The sequence below is a fragment of the Mus caroli genome, unplaced genomic scaffold (assembly GCF_978045245.1).
Source record: "Mus caroli unplaced genomic scaffold, Mus_caroli_1 scaffold_13, whole genome shotgun sequence".
NCBI classification, from domain to species: Eukaryota; Metazoa; Chordata; class Mammalia; order Rodentia; family Muridae; genus Mus; species Mus caroli.
In genome coordinates, this window is record NW_028227268.1 from 47207438 (window position 1) to 47227961 (window position 20524).

General features: G+C 48.9%; 1 protein-coding gene and 1 long non-coding RNA gene across 2 annotated transcripts; both read right to left on the reverse strand.

The window, feature by feature from the left end:
- Positions 1-4816: 4816 nt before the first annotated feature.
- Positions 4817-9825, reverse strand: Tlcd2 (TLC domain containing 2). Its single transcript, XM_021178102.3, has 4 exons — positions 9520-9825; positions 9259-9341; positions 8970-9052; positions 4817-8346 (listed from the first exon to the last, which is right to left on the reverse strand). The coding sequence occupies exons 1-4, from the start codon at positions 9690-9692 to the stop codon at positions 7855-7857; spliced, it is 831 nt and encodes a 276-aa protein (XP_021033761.1). The 5' UTR covers positions 9693-9825; the 3' UTR covers positions 4817-7854.
- Positions 9826-11217: 1392 nt separating this feature from the next.
- LOC110305929 (uncharacterized) lies at positions 11218-16547 on the reverse strand. Its single transcript, XR_015045024.1, has 2 exons — positions 16194-16547; positions 11218-14255 (listed from the first exon to the last, which is right to left on the reverse strand). It is a non-coding gene; the product is annotated as an uncharacterized LOC110305929 (long non-coding RNA).
- Between the last annotated feature and the right edge of the window lie 3977 nt (positions 16548-20524).

Here is a 20524-nt window from a genome sequence, read left to right on the forward strand (position 1 = left end):
GCCAAGTATGGTGGTGCATGCCTCTAATCTTAGTTCTTGGGAGGCAGAGGCAAATGGGTCTCTGAGATGTGAAGCCATCCTGGTTTATACCCCCGTTCCAGGACAGTCAGGGCTACCTCATGAATACATACATACATTTCCAGGAATGTCAGATATTACCCTGAGATTTGTGCTTTCGGTGATGGTGGGGGCAGGGAGCCCTTTCCAGGGACCCTCACTTTGTACTTGTAAACACACACGGCTTGTACCCTTATCTCTGTAGACAGAGCTCCCCGAGGCTGAGTCACACCAGTGTCTGGATCTGGCAGAAGGTGTGTGAGGATCTACCAGATCAGAGGCAGGGACTGCTCAGCAATGCTAACGTCAGTCTGCAAAGGAAAGCTAAAGTGACATTGCCCTGGACAGAGACGGAAGTCTTGGAAATGCAGAAGTCAATAGTCACTGCATTGGTTTGGCTGACTGAAGCATCCTGATGTGGAAATGGCGTTTTGGAAGTAATATATCTGACCTGATTGAACTTTGTCGGCAGTCTCTGTCTGGCTCGTCCGCTTTGGCGCTTCTCCACCCTTAACTCGTCTTAAGCAAATCTGAGGGGCTTTCTCTTGAGTTTCACTTTTCCAGAGTCATCTTCATTAACCATTCTCTTTCTCCCTCTTTCTTTTTCTGTAGCCCAGGCTGCTCTTGAATGCACCACACACTTGTGGCTAGCCTTGAACTCCTCAGTCTCCCAAGGGCTTAGATTACAAGTGTGTGTCCTCAGGCCTGGTTGGGTCTGTTCTCTTTTGTTTGTTTGTTGAGAGAGGGTTTCTCTGTGGAGCCCTGGATGCCCTAGAGCTCACTCGGTAAGTAGACCTGGCTGGCCCTGACTTCAGAGTCTCTTGAGTGCTAGGAGGGATGGTTCTTTTTAAAATATTTTTTTTTAGAAAAAAAAAAAAAAAGACAAAAAGAAAGAAAAAATAAATCTTTAGCCAGGCAGTGGTGGGACATCCTTTAATGTGCTTGGGAAGCAGAAGCAGTTGGATCTCTGTGAGTTCAAGGCCAGCCTGGTCTGCAGACCAAGTTCCAGGACAAATAAAACAAAATAAAAATAATATTTAAAGTGTTTTTTTTTTTTGTTGTTGTTGTTATTTCGAGACAGGGTTTCTCTGTGTAGCCCTGGCTGTCCTAGAACTCACTTTGTAGACCAGGCAAGCCTCAGAAATCCACCTGCCTCTGCCTCCCAAGTGCTGGGATTAAAGGGGTGCGCTACCTTGCTCGGCTGCATTTCTTTCTTTTTTTTTTTCTTTTTTTTTTTTTTGGTTTTTCGAGATAGGGTTTCTCTGTGTAGCCCTGGCTGTCCTGGCACTCACTTTGTAGACCAGGCTGGCCTCGAACTCAGAAATCCGCCTGCCTCTGCCTCCCGAGTGCTGGGATTAAAGGCGTGCGCCACCACGCCCGGCTTGCATTTATTTCTTGATTGTGTGTTTGTGTGTAGGCACACACACGTGTACGGCATGCCTGTGGAGGTCAAAGGAGAGCATAACGAGGCTATAAGTTATCACCAGGTGGTCAGCTGTAGTGGAGGTAGCTTTGCTTGCTGAGCCATCACACAAGACCTGGGTTTGATTTTTTTTTTTTTATTCTTACATTCTTTTTTTATTTTTCCTTTGGGGAAGGAGAGCCCATGCTGCAGGGCACATGTGGAAGTCAGAAGAGCCGGTGAGAGTCTATTCTATCCTCGGTACCATGTGGGTACTGAGGCTCAAACTCAGGCAGTGTGATGGTTTGTATATCCTTGGATCAGGGAGTGGCACCATCTGAAGGTGTGGCCTTGTTGGAATAGGTGTGACCCGGTTGGAATGGGTGTGTCACTGTGAGTGTGGGTATAAGATCCTCACCCTAGTTGCCTGGAAGTGAGTCTTCCACTAGCATCCTTTGGATGAAGACATAGAACTCTCAGCTCCTCCTGTGCCATGCCTGTCTGGATACTGCCATGCTCCCACCTAGATGATAATGGACTGAACCTCTGAACCTGTAAGCCAGCCCCAATTAAATGTTGTTTTTTTAAAAGACTTGCCTTGGTCATGGTGTCTGTTCACAGCAGTAAAACCCTAACTAAGACAGAAGTTGGTACTGGGAGTGGGGTATTGCTGTGATAGGCCTGACCATGCTTTTATTTGACAGAATGTGGATTTTGGGACTTTGGATTTGGAAAGCAATGGAATGCTTTAAATGGGGCTTAATGGCTCATCCTAGTAGGAATATGGAAGACTTAGTTGCTGGGAGTAATTTGAACTGTGTTGACCTGGCCCAAGAGATTTCAAAGGAGAAGAATTTCAGAATGTGGCATAAAGACTGGTTTTGTGGTACTTTGGTGAAGAATGTGGCTACTTTTTGCCGTTGTCTGAAAAGTTTGCCTGAGGCTAAGGTGAAGAGACTTGGATTAATTGCATTGACAAAGGAAGTTTCAAAAAAGCCCAGCAGAGACTTTGTTCTCTGGTTAAGTCTTATGAAGAGAAGTTTGAACAAGCATAGCAAGCTTAGAAAGGAAAAATATAAAATATATGGTTTGAGTATTAAAGGGGTACCAGGAAGTGAAATGGAACAAATTCCTGTGTTCTAGGAGATAACAGATTAAGGGAGTGGGACCTTGGGGCAAGATCCTACCTAGCTAAATTAAATCCAGGCATGGTGGTACACACCTTTAATCTCAGGAGACAGGCATGCTGATCTCTGCATTCAAGGTCAATCTACAGAGCAAGAACCAGGATAGCCAAGCTTAGGCAGTGAAGGATTTAGAAAATATAAAGCTAGTGATAATGTAATAGGACAAGGGGATCATGTTCTAGTTCCCGTATGCAGCAGAACTCCGCAGCTTCAGCCATGTGGCTCTGGCTCTAGAGTTAAGAATGGAAGGAACTACTGGGAAAATTGATGCTGGTTAGCTGGAGCTAAGGAATTAGCAGTGATTAAGAAAAGACAAGCATTACTGAGGTGAAATCTTCTGGAAATTGTTTTCTGGGAGCACAAAGAAGCTGTGTTCCAGAGATACCCAAGGTTGTACTTCATGCTGCGGCTGGACTTGGTAATGTGTAAGAGTCACTCAGGTGGTACTGCTCGTGAAGGAATGAAGGGATCATGGAGAGAAGCTGAGGCTTAGCACTGTGAGAGGCCAGAGAAGGCCATTGGAGAAGTTGAAGCCTCAGCTGTAGTTGATGGCCCAGGACTGAAGGGGTCATGCAAAGAATTTGAGGCTTGGCACCCTGAAGAGAGCCTATGAGAGACTATTGGTGAAGCCTAGTTGGAGTGGAACACCCCAGTGTATTGGAGATGTCAGTACCATGGGATGATCACCAAGAACAGCAGCCGTAGTGGAGTGGATCAACCTGAGCATAGAGTGCTACAGAGCACAGAGATGGAAAAGTGATGCCAGCCCTTAGGAGGAGTCCAAAAGATCAAGTGGAATCCCAGACACTGAAACAAGAAGCTGTAACATTGAAATTTCCTTGGAGACTCAAAGATGTTAAAGATGCCAGAGCCATGGGATACATGCTGAGGAAAGCTGCTAACAGGAAGTGGAACCAGCCCAGGAGAAAGCAGTTTGTTGCAGTCAAAAAAACATGAACAAGGAGTGGAGATCTGAAGACCACTTTGACATCAGCCATGGAGATGCAGTTTGGAGTTTGCCCAGCTGGTTTCCTGCCTTGCTTTGGGGATTACAGTTAATTAAGTTGAATGAATCTCAGAAGAGACCTTGAACTTTGGACTTTAAACATTGTTGCGACCGCTATAGACTATGAGGACTTTGAAAGTTGGACTAAATGCATTTTGCATTATGCTATGTTTAAGTATGGTCCCCATAGACTCATGTTTTTGAACAAGTCTATGGGGACCAGGGAGTGGAATGTGATGGTTTGTATATCCTTGGATCAGGGAGTGGCACCATCTGAAGGTGTGGCCTTGTTGGAATAGGTGTGACCCGGTTGGAATGGGTGTGTCACTGTGAGTGTGGGTATAAGATCCTCACCCTAGTTGCCTGGAAGTGAGTCTTCCACTAGCATCCTTTGGATGAAGACATAGAACTCTCAGCTCCTCCTGTGCCATGCCTGTCTGGATACTGCCATGCTCCCACCTAGATGATAATGGACTGAACCTCTGAACCTGTAAGCCAGCCCCAATTAAATGTTGTTTTTTTAAAAGACTTGCCTTGGTCATGGTGTCTGTTCACAGCAGTAAAACCCTAACTAAGACAGGCAGTTAGGCCAAGTGTGGTGGCACATACCTTTGATCCTGGTACCTGACACTCAGGAGGCCGAGGCAGGTGGATCTCTGTGAATTCCAGGCCAGCCAGCCAGCCAGTCCCCCTTCTCCCCCCTCTTGCGCGCATGCTCATGAGCACACACACACACACACATAGAACAAAAAAACGCAGGTTATGTCTTTACCTACTAAGGCATTTCTGTGGCCCCCTGGGTTTGTTTTCTGATCACAGAGGATCTAATAATACTCTAGGTATTTGTAGATCAGAGAATATTCTAGCCTGGCCTGGTGCGGTGGTACACTTCCATACTCACAGTGTCTAAGAGGTAGAGGCAGGGGGATCCAGATATATCTAATGCCAGTCTTCACTACATCATCCATACCAACTTCTAACACACACACACACACCAGACAAACAAAACAAAAACCGGGAGGAAAGAAAAGAGCCAGAGAAACCTTAACAGGAAACCCTCCCAACTCAAAGCTTCCACAACTCCACACCACACTGCAGACCAGGATAACACTGGAGCCAAGAAAAATGACTCAAAGCAATCACATTCACAAGAGACTGATGAAATCATTTGCACAGCAATTTATTCATATACAATAGGGCTCAATGTTCTCTCCTCAGCGAAGTACCTCCCTTTTGTTGGAAGGCAGTCTATCAGCAAGTTGCTGGGTAAGGTGTTCAGTTAGCCATGGTATTCCAGGGTGGCCAGACCCTTATCAAACTAGGCACTGCCAACTTGGCATTGAACTCAGGACCTTATGAATGCCAGATAATGTTCCGGCTGCCATGTCCAGTTTTTGCTTTCTCTTCTTTGGTTTGTTTGTTTGTTTGTTGAAACAGGGTCTCTTGTAGCCCAGGCTGGCCTTGAACTCCTGATCCTTCTGCTTGTCATTCCCAAGTGCTAGCAATATCAGCATGTGCCACTTTGCCAGGCTCTAGTCTTTGTTATTTACCTCTCTTCGCTCCTGCTTTCCTGACTGTAATGGAGATCTCATACAATGTTCTCTCTCTTTCTCTCTCTCTCTTTCTCTCTTCCTCCTCCTTGTCTTTGCTTCCTTTGGATGTTATCCAGTTATCACATCCCCATCCTGTCACCCACCCCATCCTCCCCCATAGTTCATCTCTGCCCTGGTTTATCCTTCTGTCTCACTGCACATCTCTGATTCTGACGCTGGTCTCTGTTCTTTGTCAGACTGTCTGTGTGTTTTCACCACTTGTGCTTTGTCCTTCTGCCCATCATGCTTCCTGTTTCTATATAGCAACCCTTCCTCTTGCCTGCCTCTACCATCTCAGACCCCTCTCTAATCCCCCTCATCTCTATTTCCACCTCTCCTCACTGTTAATCTCTCCATTTGCCACTATCATCCATCTCTCCTGAGTCTGCTTTTAGTATTTTGATGTGTACATGTGCTGGTTCTTTCTTGGGGTCCCTTTCTGCCCACATTCTTGTTTTTCTTGCCTGGTTGTTTGTAATCATTTTTACCAATGCTATGATTTGGGTTCCTCTTAGCCTCCATAACTACTTTTCTCATTATGTCTGCGGCAGCTTTGCTCTTCCTCACCCTTGAGATCTCTGTGCCTAGATTCTCGATGGGTTTAATTTTTCTCTCTTCTTTCCAGACCTCTATCTGTGCACATCTGTCTTCCTTATCCTCTGTCTTTTTCTTCCTTCACTTCTTAGCTCAATTCTTAGCAGTGCTTTTCTTCCTTCCTTCCTTCCTTCCTTCCTTCCTTCCTTCCTTCCTTCCTTCGTTTCTTTCTTTTTCAAGACAGAGTTTCTCTGTCTTTGGCTGCTCTGGAACTCACTCCTCTGTATATCAGGTTGGCCTCAGAGATCTGCCTCCCTCTGCCTCTCAAGTGTGGTATGTGTCACCACTGCCTGGCTTGGCAGTACTTTTTAAAAATCTTTCCTAGCTGGGCGTGGTGGCATACGCCTTTAATCCCAACACTTGGGAGGCAGAGGCAGGCAGATTTCTGAGTTCAAGGCCAGCCTGGTGTACAGAGTGAGTTCCAGGACAGCCCAGGACTACACAGAGAAACCCTGTCTCAAAAAACAAAAACCAAACAAGCAAAGGCCTTTCGTGCCTCTTCTTTTTGTTCCTGTATTTTTTTTCTTTTTTTTAAAGATTTACTTATTTTGTTATTTACATGAGTACACTGTAGCTGACTTCAGACACACACCAGAAGAGGGCATTAGGTCCCATTACAGATGGTTGTGAGCCACCATGTGGGTGCTGGGAATTGAACTCAGGACCTCTGGAAGAGCAATCAGTGCTCTTAACCGCTTAATTGCTTAATGCTCTTAACTCTTAACTCTCCAGCCCTCCTGTTCCTTTTCTATTGATGACGAAGAGTTATCACTTTCTGCCCTGCCATTCAGTACAACAGTAACCTCAATCTGCTCTACAGTTCTGTATTCTAGGCTTTCAGACTAGACAGGGAGGAGATATGCAGAGATAGGGAGGAGAGAGCCTTTAAAAGACTCCAGAAGAGGGTCAGCCAGTGACCCCGCCCCTCTAGAGATGGGTGGGAGGCTCTTCTACCGTGCTGTGCCTCTGCCTCAATGCTCAAAACACCACAAAGCCCTGAATAGCTTAGCTCTGGGTGATCACACTGGATGCTTAGCACTGGGTGATCACACTGGATGCTTAGCACTGGGTGATCACACTGGATGCTTAGCACTGGGTGATCACACTGGATGCTTAGCACTGGGTGATCACACTGGATGCTTAGCACTGGGTGATCACACTGGATGCTTAGCACTGGGTGATCACACTGGATGCTTAGCTCTGGGTGATCACACTGGATGCTTAGCTCTGGGTGATCACACTGGATGCTTAGCTCTGGGTGATCACACTGGATGCTTAGCACTGGGTGATCACACTGGATGCTTAGCACTGGGTGATCACACTGGATGCTTAGCACTTGGTGATCACACTGGATGCTTAGCACTGGGTGATCACACTGGATGCTTAGCTCTGGGTGATCACACTGGATGCTTAGCTCTGGGTGATCACACTGGATGCTTAGCACTGGGTGATCACACTGGATGCTTTAGTCCCTTTTATGGTTTGGGGCTCCTGTGCTGCCTTAGGAGACACACCATGTTCATCGAAGAATTCACATTTCTTTAAAAAGGTCAGAAGATACACAAGAATTAGAAAGGCTGTACATAGTAGAGGAGGGTTGGGTATAACCTGGGACTTGCAGTCTGACTAGGGGATCGATCAGAAGGATCAGTAGCAAGTGCCATGGCCTGGCTTCTTCCGTCTGTCACTGGCAACTGCCATGCCCCTCCCTCCTGGTAACAGATATGTTTCTTGTGCTCTTATCTCATGTCCAGCATTTGATCATAAATGAGGTCTCTCTGCTTCTGGCTCTACTCCCTCCATGCCAGGCCTCTGATTCTAGAAGGACCTCCTCTCCCATTGCCTTACACGGGAGCAAAGGAATTCAGTGAGCAGTAGCCTAGGTTCCCATGTAGCCACTAACATCCACATTTCTTCTTGCATCTTGGAAGGGGAGAGAAGTGAGTTAGCTGAAAGAGGTCCTGAGATGCTGATGATACAGTCTAGTCCTTGCTACACAGTAGACTATGCCGTGGGCTACCATCTCCTCTTCCCAGCCCCTCCTCCCTGGGGGCTGACAGAAGAGAAAACCTCCACACCTTTCAGACTGAGAGTGGACGTGTTCCTGGCAACAGGCTCACATGTCTTGGTTTCCTTGTGCATGAGGATAAACGGGTAGGGCCGAGACTGCAAGATATCCTTGGTCAGAATTCGGATCCCCGTGGAGATGCTTATGCTGCCCACGGTGACCAGCCCAGCCACACAAAGCAGAACCAGAGCAAGAGACAGCTGGTAGTGCTGCCGGGACAACCACAGACTCATCCATCCCAGAGGCAGAAGGCGGAAGAGAACCAGGGTGGCCAGGCTGGCCCAACTGCTTACTCTGAAGGCCAAGGATGGGGCCTTATGGGATAGCAGCAGTAGCTTCCGTAGATGCAAACAGATGGAATTCAGCTCCAGAAGCAGGGATACCATAGAGAAGCCCACATAGTGGCCAGACACAACAGCGGTGCTGAGGCAGCTCACTACCTGCAGGCAAGGTTCAAGGTCAGAGGGCTTTGCATGACCTGTACCCATCAGGTCCCAGCACCTACTCCTTATCCTGGGGGTACCCACGCATGGTTTTTCTCCTCTCTGCCTCATCCTTCCAGGTATTAGCTTTTTAAAAATTATTATTTATTTATTTTTTATTTATTCACTTTATATTACCCAAGCATTTTTTAGGACTGCCTCCAATCCTGGCCTTTCTGCTGACCCTTATCTAGGGGGTATGAGCAGCCCTGGACCAGAGGCTCTCTCACCCCAAGCCACACTATTTCCATAGCACACCCTAGCTTTCATTCCTGGCTTTTTTTTTTTTTTTTTTTCTCTCCTCATTCCCTCACCCAAAACTACAACTCTTCCTTCTCAGCAAAACTCTGGGTTCAATGATTTCATGATCAGCTGGAGGTTTGTGAGGGAACCAAACTCCCTGGGCAGTGCCCAGGAGTGGCTAGCAGTCAAAACCTCCCTCCAACTCAATCCAAGTCTGGGAGGATAGGTTTTCAAGGGGCTTTGTGGGAAAGTCAGAGGACAGAACACTGAAGAGAGAGGTTGGGCTCTTGAGTTGGACATGCTCCCTTTCTACCTGGCTTCTCTCTTCAGAGTCTTACCGCCAAATGGTGACAGAGAAGGTCCCAGGCCTGAGCCAATGTCTGGTTCCACAGCATATCAACTCCATCTGCAGCGAAATAACCTGAAGGCACCGGAGAAGACTATGAGGCTCCTCTCTCAGAGCTGATGCACAGCCTAGAGAGACATCTCAAGTCCCACTTTTCTCAGGTCCTTAATTCCTCACAGCAAACCTCCAGCAACACCTGCTCCATTCCAAAGATGAGGGAGGAACCTAGAATTCCCGGTCCAACAAGGCCTTTCCTGATTCAGCCTTTTCTGTACACTCACCCACTGACACTGCTACTAGGTCCTGTGCCCACGGTGGGTGATCATTAATTGGGTCGGTGACCATTTGAGGAAACAGCCACAGCCTGGAGAAGACAAAGAGCTAAGGTCAATTTCTCCCAGACCTAGATCCATTCTCCCACCGGGTACTCCCACCCATCCACAACCCAAACCAGTTCCACTCCAAAAGGTTCCAACTTTAGTCTTCTGGGCCCTCTTTTCCACCCCGCCCCTCAGTGCTTTGTCAGTCCCCAAGTTCCGCACCCGACCAGCGCCCCTACTCCAGAGAGTAGGCTGTGTATCAGCGAAACGAAAATGTTCCGCCACATCCAGCGGTCCCGAACAGATTTCGGGGTGGGCAGCAGCTGCAGCCCCCAGTGCAGTCCCCGAAACGCCGCGAAAGAAGCGCCAGCCACAAGGAGTCCCCAGGATGCCATAGTCTGGACAGATCAGCTAGGTTTCAGTCAGTTTCTTTGATCCTGGCACCCGATGCCCAGGACCTCAAAGGGGCCCCCCTCCGGCGGAGTCGGGATCTGGCTTTTCCACCCTGCTGTGCCCGGGGCTTCCTGGTCTGCATTATCTTTCCAGCGAGTTGTAACTTTCCCTGGCTTATCCACGCCCCTACCTCTCGGCTGCTCAGTGATTGGCGCAGCTGTTGGCTCAGACGTGGGGCCACCTTGGGTGAAGCCATGGAACGGATGGCGCCCCGCTCCTGCTTGGGGATAGCAGTTTGGGGGCTTTCTGGCATCAAGTTCGGCTACTGAGTTCAGAGGCCTTACAACACAACATTAGAGGTCTTCTCCAACACCACTAGTCTCTGAACCCCTTGGAGTTCCAGAAAGCCAGATAGTCTACCCCCACCTGACAAGTCTGGGGCTCCGCCCCACTAACTTTCACCTTCTGTTCTGGTTCCCTCATCTCTCACCTACTGGTCATCCTTACCCACAGACCAGAAGGTACAGGGCCAACAGAGCCAACTCCTGAGGGCCCAAATCTTGCACCATCTCACCTTTACCTCAGAGCACGCTAGTCAGGCAGAGCCCAGCTCTGCCCACCTGTAACTTCCTTACATAGTACTACCCAAACGGAGCAGCCTATTGGAGAATCCCTTCTTGAGTCCTACCCCCCAAAACACCACCACTAAGGATCTTTATAAGGTAGAAGAAGCAAACAGAAGACACATACCCCTCACCTCCCCAGGTCTCAAGTAAGAAAAACAAACAAGCTAACAATAAGACTCCAGATTCTAGACCCCTTTGGCCTTAAAAGGAATATCCTTTCCAACCACAAATCCCCCAAAGAGTGACAGGTTTTGAGCATTTCCCTTCTTTCTTATTCTAAGCCACACCTCCTTAGCTGGCTGACAGCCAGAAAGTCAGAGGAATGCTTCCTGTGTGTAGAGAGTAGATGGATTCAGACAATTAATGAAGTTCATAGAATTGACTTTAGTGTGGTGGAGCTTGAAAAGGCCCTGGATATGATTCCTAGCTCCCAGTGTACACACACACACACATACACACACACACACACACACACACACTCAAGAAGCAATAGGTACCCAAGCGAACATATTCATCTGGCACTTGGTGCAGCCCATCTTCCTACAAGCAAATTCTCCAAAGTCTAAACATGACAATGAGGACTAGAGGGAGAGATGGCTTTAGTGGCTAGGAGCATTTGCTGCTCTTCTAGAGGACCTGAGTTCAATTCTGAGCATCCACACCAGAAGATCCAAACAGCTGCAGCTCCAGGGAATCTGATGCCCTCTTCTGGCCTCTGCAGAATGTGCACCCACACTCAGGTGCACAAAGACAAATAATATAAAATACAAATATTTTTTTAAAAATTACACAGAGGGAGTGAAGAGATGGCTCAGAAGTGAGCGCTAGCTGCTTTTTTAGAGAACAATGTTGGATTCCCACCACCCACAGGCAAAACACTCACATTATAAAAGAGTAAAAATTTTAAAACATTTGTCTTTTGTATTTTATTTAACATATGAAAGCAATACACAATATTAAAAAATTAGAAAGACAGAAAAAACAAGGGGAAAATTCACAATTGTTCTATCCCACCATACAAAAACAACCATTCTTAACATTTTGAATCTACTTTCAGTGTTTTTTTAAAAAAATATATTACAAGTATGCATTTGTATTTTAAAAACAATCACAAACTCATACTTTTTATAATCTTTTTAGTATTCAATATTTATATTTCCACTCAATTTTTCTTCTATAAGACTTTGGATGGCTGCACAGAACAGCACCATCAGATAAATATAATTTACTTAGGCAATCCCTAGCTATACATTTTCATGACAGCAGAAAAGGAATGGACTTCCAAACAAACAGCTGCGTTCCATTTTTCTCTATTACAACCCTGAGATGAACATTTTATAACCAAATCCTTATTTTAGGATACATTTTTTTTTTTTTGATTATATGTAAGTACACTGTAGCTGTCTTCAGACACTCCAGAAGAGGGAGTCAGATCTCGTTACAGATGGTTGTAAGCCACCATGTGGTTGCTGGGATTTGAACTCCGGACCTTCGGAAGAGCAGTCGGGTGCTCTTACCCACTGAGTCATCTCACCAGCCCTTAGGATACATTTTTAAGACAGCAAACTACCAGGTCCAAAGGCATCTCTCACAATGGTTGGTACTGCCACACACAAGGCACAGGAGCCTTCTTCTGGCTTTCATTCGCTTGTTGTATTATGATCAGGGAAAACGGTTTCAGCCACATCTGCCTTCTTTGAATTACTAACCAATGCTTTATTTTATTTTGTTTTATTTTTTGAGACAGTCTCATGTAGCCCAGGCTGGCTCAGAACTCACTGTATAGCGGAGGATTACCTTGAATGTAGGCTCCTTTGCCACCACCTCCAGAGTGCCAGGATTGCAGACCTGCCTGGGCCAACCTGTCCAGTTTTATGCAATGCAGAAGACAGAACCAGGGCTTGGTGCATGTTAAGCAAACCTACCAACTGAGCTACAACCCCAGGCATAGATATGTCTCCCCACAGTGTTACACATTTGAATCGCCTTTTGAATTTGCTGTGTATTTATTTCCTTTCAGAGGTGGCTCATGCTCCTTGAGGCTGTTTATAGAAACTGCGGGTAGAGATAGGACCATACTTCCTGGAGGCCCTTCATCTCCCAGGAAGGCAGGTCCTGAGAGGAGATGGCTGGAAGCACGTGTCTTTCACTGAGGCTGGCTGGCTGCTCTCTTTCCTGGTGTTCTCCAGGCTTCTACGTGCCTCTCTGACCAATGTCCGGATAGGCCCTTGTGGCTCCAGGCCAGGTCCTCCACTGTCTTGTGCCTGCCTCTGTTGCTTCCAGGCTGCCCTTTCTCACCTCTCAGGCTCCACGTTGGATGAGGACAGCAGAGCCATGTACCCAGTGCTGGAGGGACACACTGTGGCCAGGGAAGGGAGGAGGAAAGAAAGCAAGCGAGGTCGAGGGAAGGGCAATCTTTGTCGTAATGTGTGAGCAGACTCAGCCTCCCCACCTCGTCTGCTACAGTCCCTTACACATCCTATCCCTCATCTTAGACTGCAGTGGGGCTGGATTAGAGAATCTAGTCTCCCCTATGACTTTCAGTTTCTCACAAATGGGGAATAGGCTAGAACTCCTCCTCCTGCCAAATACAACAAACAGCCTCCTGTACCCCCTGAACCCATCTTCTGTTAGGAAGACTGGGCCAAAGGTGAACCACAATCAGAGACCAAGCCCATACGTGAGAATGAAGCAGGAGCTAGAGGCAGCAGAAGGGACTCACATCATACAACCCATCCCCCCTGATGGCTGCTGCAGGAGACAATTTCTTGCCTGCACAGTATTGAGCAGAGTCTCACTATCCTGGAAAGCAAAGGCAGAAAATAAATGGCAGTGGTTGCTAGAACCCAACTGAGAGCTACAGTTTTGCTATAGGTGGAGGGAAAGCCTGGGGCCACCCATGCATGGTGAGAAGTCAGTAGAGGACCAGCCTCCCATGAGCTTGCCTGGGGCTTAACCATAGCCTTTTCTTCCATCCCAATCCCCCCCGAGCTGGGTGAGTAGTCAGGGGGTGGGGGAAGGTCAACAATTCATGTGAAGAGCTGTTTTATTTCCATCCACGAGAAGAGAAGAGCAGAGCCCAGGCTCTGAGTCACCACTGGTGGACTTTTGATGCCCTCCTGCCTACTTATCTATGAGATTCCCCATTGTACAGGTGGAAAAATCCACAGGTGTAAGGGTGAGTACCCCTAAACCCAAAATCTGGACCAGTCTAAAAATAAATAAAGAAATGTAAATACAGCCGGGTGGTGGTGGTGCACGCCTTTAATCCCAGCACTTGGGAGGCAGAGGCAGGCAGATTTCTGAGTTCCAGGACAGCCAGGGCTATACAGAGAAACCCTGTCTCGAACAAACAAACAAACAAATAAACAAAAAAAGTAAATACACAAATGACTACTTAGAACGGAGTTTCAATGTCCCCCTTCCTGAGTACATTTACTTTTGGACCTTGTGGAAAGGAAAGTGTGTGTGTGTGTGTGTGTGTGTGTGTGTGTGTGTGTTTTGGCATGGTGATGGTGAAGATAAGAAACGCAGGCCTACAAGGAAGTCTCAGTAAACAGACAGACTTTTCCTTCTATTTCTTCCCCCATTACCACACAGACATCAACTAAACTTGGGGAGGTGGAGTCACCTATTCCCCAATTTATAGACAGTGCCTTTAGCCTAAATCTTTTCCTGGGCCAGTGGGGGTAAGGGCTCCCCAGAGGACCAGGGTTTCCCTCCCATAAAGCCATCACCCCAGCTGTCCAGACCTTCCCACCCCAGTTCTGTCACCTTCCGGATGATCGGCAAAGCTGCTGCTTCTCCTCTTCCTCCTCGAAGCCAGGGGCAGAGGGCAACAGTTCTTCAACTGGCAGCTTTAGCTGGGTCAGGACATAAAGCTTGCCACTGAAGAACTACTGCGGCTCAGCCAGGTGAGGGTGTGGGAGGCACAGGTTCCTAAAAGGAAGGGGAGGAAAAAAAAACGGGAAAGCTGGGTGACAGGGCCAGCGACCCACAGGCCATCCAAACCTAGCTCTAGCGGACTTTCAGTACCTTCTAATGAGGGGTTCTTGAATAAGAAGCAAGAGGCTTCTAAATGCACTTGCCTTGTGCCCCTTTACAGACTAGGAGCTGGCAACTCTTGGCAACCTGCTAAGGAGCCCAGCATCTTCGGCATTCAAAGGGCAGGGTGTAGAACCCAGGTCCCAAGTTAAAAAAAAATTGTACTTCAGAAATATGAACTCTGTGATCAACTCAAATGACTTGTTCTTACGGAATTCAGCTGCAGGGAGGGGAGTTGTGGAGGGTTAGAAAGGGGAGGGGGACTAGAGTTTGGAAGGTCAGCAGGGGCTCTCAGGAGTCTGAGGGAGAGGGCAGCTGACCAAAGGCAGGAGGGGAGGGAGGTATGGGTAGGGTGGCTGGGCAGCTTCCTCAGGACTAGAGATGCCAGGCATTCCGCTTGCACATTCCGGGTACATCTGGTATGAATTCCAGGCTGTCTGACGGCCCCTCCACGTCTGAACTTTGTTCCAAGTTCCAAGCCCCGCCCCCACAGTTCCAACGCATGAATCAGCAGGAAAAGCCGGGCCCTGCAGCATGGCCCAGGGAGGGGGCTGGGGGCGTGGCAGGCTAGAGGGGCTGGGAGCCCGAGAGGGTGGTTCTGCACAGTCAGTCCAAGGACATGGCCACTGCCAGATAGAAGGGCCAAGGAGACTTTGCCTTGGGATTTCTATTTTCAGAGAGTGGAAAGATTACGCTAGGGTGGGCAACTTTCAAATTCCAAAAGCCTCTTGGGAAGTATAAACTTTGTCGGATCTTCCTTCTCCTAGGTGATCAGTCTCTGTCCACTTCTCTCTGCCCAGGATAGCTCTGTTCAGACCACAGGGTTCATTGGCTGCTGAGAGTTTGTGCCAAGCAGGTGCCCTTGGCTGCGGAGCGGGGTGGGCCCAGGGCACTGACCCTCTGACCAGCTGCTCCATCAACCCGCTGGCACCATGACAGCTTCTAGCCTACTCTGACAGCCAGGGTGACAGGCCAAATGAGTTGGAGACTGAAACTAGGGCCAGAGGGAGGTGGGAACGTTAGCCTAACCGGAGGCCGTGGGGAGGGGCCAAGAGTTGGCCAGGAGGTGGGGAGAGAGGGAGCCCAGCGATGACTAACCCAGGCGCCCCACCCAGCCAGCCGGCTTCCCAGGCGGTCAGGCCAAGCCGGGGCTAGGGGCCTCTCTACCGGACATACTGGGGGGGGAGGTGCAAAGGTGACCTTCTCTCTGTCCAAGACAGCCAGTTAGGCTGGGGGGGGGTGCGGGTAGAGTTTCCAGGCACTCCTCCTGTCCGCCCCCCCAACCTCCGCCCAACCCGCGGTGAAACCCTAACCTTTGGGTTGCATAAGGCCTCCGCACCGCCGCCCCCTACTCCTTTCCCCTCCCCCCTTACATAACATCCCCGGGAGGGAACGAGAGGAGGGGCCGGACCGCCCAGCGACCCCTTCCCTGCCAGGGACTTGAACTGGCCCTGACCCAGTCAGCGCCGGTAGAGGCAGTGCACCTCCGCACCCCTCGCTCGTCCAGATCCTCCCTAGGCTAAATGGTCAGCTCGGGCATCCTCAAACCAAAGGGCGTCGGGGTTAGACGCCCCCGGCCCTCTGGCCTCACCTATTCCTCCCCAGTTACTTCTCCAAACCTTCTGCCACGACTCCTGTCTGGGACTTTCTCTTTAAACGTCCAGACATACTACTCAGGAGAGTCCAGGCTCCTCTCCCAAGAGCGCCCCTGTCCCCGCCGCCCCCTCTCCCCTCCCCCAGAAGGGCAGGGTGTGGCCGTCAGGACCCTACTTTCCCCATCACCCGGTTACCGCGGTTCCCCCAGGAATGACCGGGTCCCCAGATCACACCCACCTGATGCTGGGTGCGGGGGTTGCTGAGGACAGAGGAGCAAAATCACTGCGACCTGTCCGCACGGCCGACCGCTCTGTCTCTTCCCAGCGCCCAGCACACACCGGCTCCAGTCTCCGATCAGCTGGCGGCGTCGTGACGCACGAGCCGCGAATGCACCACCCAGGGCCAATCACCGCCCATTGCTGGGCAACGTGACCACACCCACTCGGGGGCGCCAGCACCTCTGCTTACTCCCGCCCATTCAGGCGTCTGGGCTCTGATTGGCAAGGAGGCCACCCCCTTGCCTGGAGGAGCTGCTCTAAGCCACGCCTACCAACTAACCAACTGGCCAATAGCTGAAAAGGTGTGGCTAACCCTCGGCCTAGGCAACTTGCTTAGACCAGTTTTACGTCAAACTACAGTTTAAAGAGCAGAAGGAAGTGGAAGTATAGGCGTGTGTTTTTGCAGTGCATTCCGGTCAATGAAGTTCTTACGGTGACACTCAGCTTCCCAGAATGCAGCGCGCTCTGTGAGTTGGCATTTTTAAACTGATCTCTGAATCGGTCGCGGGGAAGTCCTTAAAGGGCTACAACCCCTCCTTCTTGGAACTTCTTTTAGACAGCCTCAAAACTGATTCACCAACCTTCACAGGAGGCCTGAGCTAAGCGAAGGTGGAGCACGCGAAGCAACAGGAGTAGAACTGAAGATGGAAGCCAGCCACCGATGCAGCAGAACTCCCGAAGTCTTTTTTTTTCCCACAAATAGGACTTTTTTTCAGGGTATAGGGACCACTGTCACTCGCACGGCCCCAGTCTTCACTGGAGAGCTAGCTCGAGGTCTTCGGGGTATAGGGACAAATGTCACCCGCACAGGCCCAATCTTCACTGGAGGTCTAGTCTATCCCTCGTGGGTTTAGTGAAATCTTTTCTAGTGAATGTCTCGTCTTAGTCGCCGAAGAGCCCACGGCCTCTCAAGGGGCACGTCCTTAACAAAGATTCATATCATAGCCCTCACTTTTAGAGAAGAAGCGTCTTTTCAAAAATTAGGGGAAGATCTTTACCAAAGGAGTATCAGCCAGAAACCCCGTTCTAAGATTAACACCCATTCAGTCCCGCCCTCCGAAACGCTTCTCTGACTCAGGCCTACTTAGGGAAGTGATTTCAAAGGTGGAGGCCAATGAAGAGGCGGCTCCTTCCCTAGGGGCCAATCAGAGTCTGAAAGGCGGGGGATGGGCAAAAACCGAAATGAACCCAATGACTTGGCAAAAGCTGCTGAATTGCTTATTTAAAGGGACAGGTCTGGGACCACCTCTTCACTCCCTCCCCACCCCCAAAGAGAAACTTGTGGCCTGGGGTTTCTTGACTTTTGCGTCATTTCTAAGAGCATCTAAGCTTTCTAAGTGAGAGCATCTGAGCCGAAGAAATGAGAGGGAAGCCTGAGATAGCCAGTATGGGCTCCACTAAGGTGACTGCTGGGCTTGCTTCAAATCCTGAGTTCAACGTTCAGAATTTTGTGTCTTTAAGGAGACTTCCTGCCTTCCGCCCCAGTAACAGCTGATTGTTCGACCCCAGGGGACGAATCAGCCCTAACCACATCCTCCTTCTCCATCTCCTTTCTGCCCTTCCCCCTCAACCCCGCCATGGGTGGTCATGGACAGTAATGGAACCCCGACCATAAAATGTATGCTTTTCATGATCTTTTCTCCATCATTCCAAGAGCGACGCCTCTCCCCAACATCTGTCCCTTACTTATTCAGACTTCTGAGGAGATTGGAACGGGAGATAGTTCCTGTCACCACTGTCAGTTTAGTGGGGAGCCTGTCCTGGTGACCAGCAGAATGTGGGTGCTCCAGAGGCTCCAGCTGAGTGTGGGTGCTCTATAGAGGCTCCTGTGGATGTTGCAGGGAAACTGAGCCCAAGCCTAAACAGGAAAGGCTGTGGAAGATAAGCCTAGTGGGTCAGAATCCAGTCTCTTGGACCAGCTCTTTGCTGCTTCAGTTGCTCTCGTCCTAGGTCAGCTGATTGATGGGGTCCTCCTGCCTTTACCCACACCCCACTTTTAACTTCTCAGATGCCACTTCTCTTTGACTTTTAACCCACTCCTGGGAAGACCCAGGTAAATGTGTTGCCCAGCTCCAAGCTGGAGTCAGGGTCACTCCAGGACAAACTTAGTGTGAAGTCCCAGGACTGACTTGGCAGAGTTGGGGGAAATTGAGCAGGGCTCTGGCCAAGCTTGGAAGAAAGAAAAGTTTCAACAAGCTGCCCTATTCTCCATTATCCCTAGCATAGGAGCCCTGTTCCCTCCTCACTCGAGGCCTCTGCAGTGGCCCTCCTGATTTTATTCCACTCTCTAACCTCCTCCCACCCACCTCAAGGCCAAATGACAGGGTTTCAGCCGGAGATTTCTCAACCTTAGCACTGTTGATGTTTTGATAGAGAGAATTTATGAACATGGCTGCCCTGTTAATAGTAGGAAGGTCAGTACCACCCTGGCCTCTACCCTAGGTGCCAGTAGCACATGATCCCAATTATGACGACCAGAAGTGTCCCCAAATATCCCCTGGGGAGTCCAAATCCACCCTAGTTGAGAACCACTGAATTAGCCAAACAGATTCCAGTTCCAGTGCTGACTGGCAGTGAGCTTAGGAATGGTGTCTTCTTCATCTACAAAACAGTGTAGATAATACAATCTGTGGTTTCTTGTAGGGGGTTAAGAAGAAACTCCTTAAACCACTTAGCACAGCAGAAATCCAGCAGACCCACAGTTGGCACATTTGCTGTCAGCTTCTTTCTTGCTGACCTCACTTGGCATGGGCTGGTGGCCCACAGGCAGCTGCCGTTTTCCTCAGTGACTAGCCAAAATGGGTACTTCTGGAAACACAATACTGAAGTAGGCGAAGGGAAGTGACTACATTCCGCCCCAGATTCTGCAAACCCCATGGGTGCTTGTGCAGGGATTTGGTAGATAAGAGCTAGGGTGAGAGAGAGGGAAGTGGGGAGAGCAGTCACAGAGAATTATTTTAATCGTCATCATTATTATTCATGGGAAGCACGTCCTTCGCCACTGAGTTATAGCCATGTGCACCCAAAGCCTTTCTTTCTAGATGGGCCTTGAATAACTGTTCATCAGAGTTCTACTACTGCTACCACCACCACCACGCAGGGTGCTTAACACAAGTGCAGGCTCCAAGGTCTCATTGCATACTAAGTCGGAAATACACCTTTAAAGTTTGAAAATCCTCTCTTAGGGGTTGGAGCTGGGGAAGTTAGTTCAGTGGTAGAATACTTGCCCAGTTGGCACACACAAAGTTCTGGGCCCACAAGATAACAAAGCCAAGAAGTTTCCTAAAGTTCAGATGGAGGAAGGCTCAGTGCCTTAGAAATTTCTGAGTCAGGTCCCAGCCATGAAAGGACATCTCTAGAGTAGGCAGAGAGAGAACAAGAGGTAAACTGAAATACAGTCAAGATCACCAATGTAGTATACAGCCAGCACCACTAGAGGGCAGGGAACACAGACAGGGGGGCAGGGAGGAGGGGAGGGAACAGTTTTTGATCAGGTAACATGTAAATTTTAGATAAACTGAAGCCAGAGCCAAGAGCAGGCCAATCCATTTCTGTTGGTAACAAGATCAGTCCAGTGGTCTTCATGGAGGATGGTGATAAGGCATGCCTGAAACCACGGCACTTGAGGGACGGGAGCCCAGATGATCTTGAATTCAAGACACACCTTGGATACACATTAAGATTCTAATTTTTTTTTTTTCTTTCGAGACAGGGTTTCTCTGTAATAGCCCTGGCTGTCCTGGAACTCACTTTGAAGACCAGGCTGGCCTTGAACTCAGAAATCCGCCTGCCTCTGCCTCCCGAGTGCTGGGATTAAAGGCGTGCGCCACCACGCCCGGCCCAAGATTCTAATTTTTTTAAAAAAAGATTCTCCCCTGGGTTCCACCCCGCTACTTCCAAGGTATATGTGGGAATAAGCAAAAAAAAAAAAAAAAAAAAAAAAAAAGCAAAATCTCTGTGTCCTTTGGTTTCAGGCTTTCTTTCCTGACACGAAGGTGGAGAATTGTCTTGGTCCATCTTGTTTCTCAGTTGAAAGACAGTAATGTCCAAGTACAGGAATACTTTAATTGTTTAATTAAAATGTTTTAGTTAATTAATTTAAAGAGAATGCAAGCTTTCTTTCATGTGTTCGCTCTCTTTCCCTCCCACTCTGAGACAAGGTCTCACTTTGTCACCCTGGCTAGCCTGGAACCTTCTGTGCAGGTCAGGCTAACCTGGGACTCACAAAGATTCTCCTGCCTCTGCCTCTCTAGGGTTGCGATTAAAGGCAAGTGCCACCATGCCTGGCTT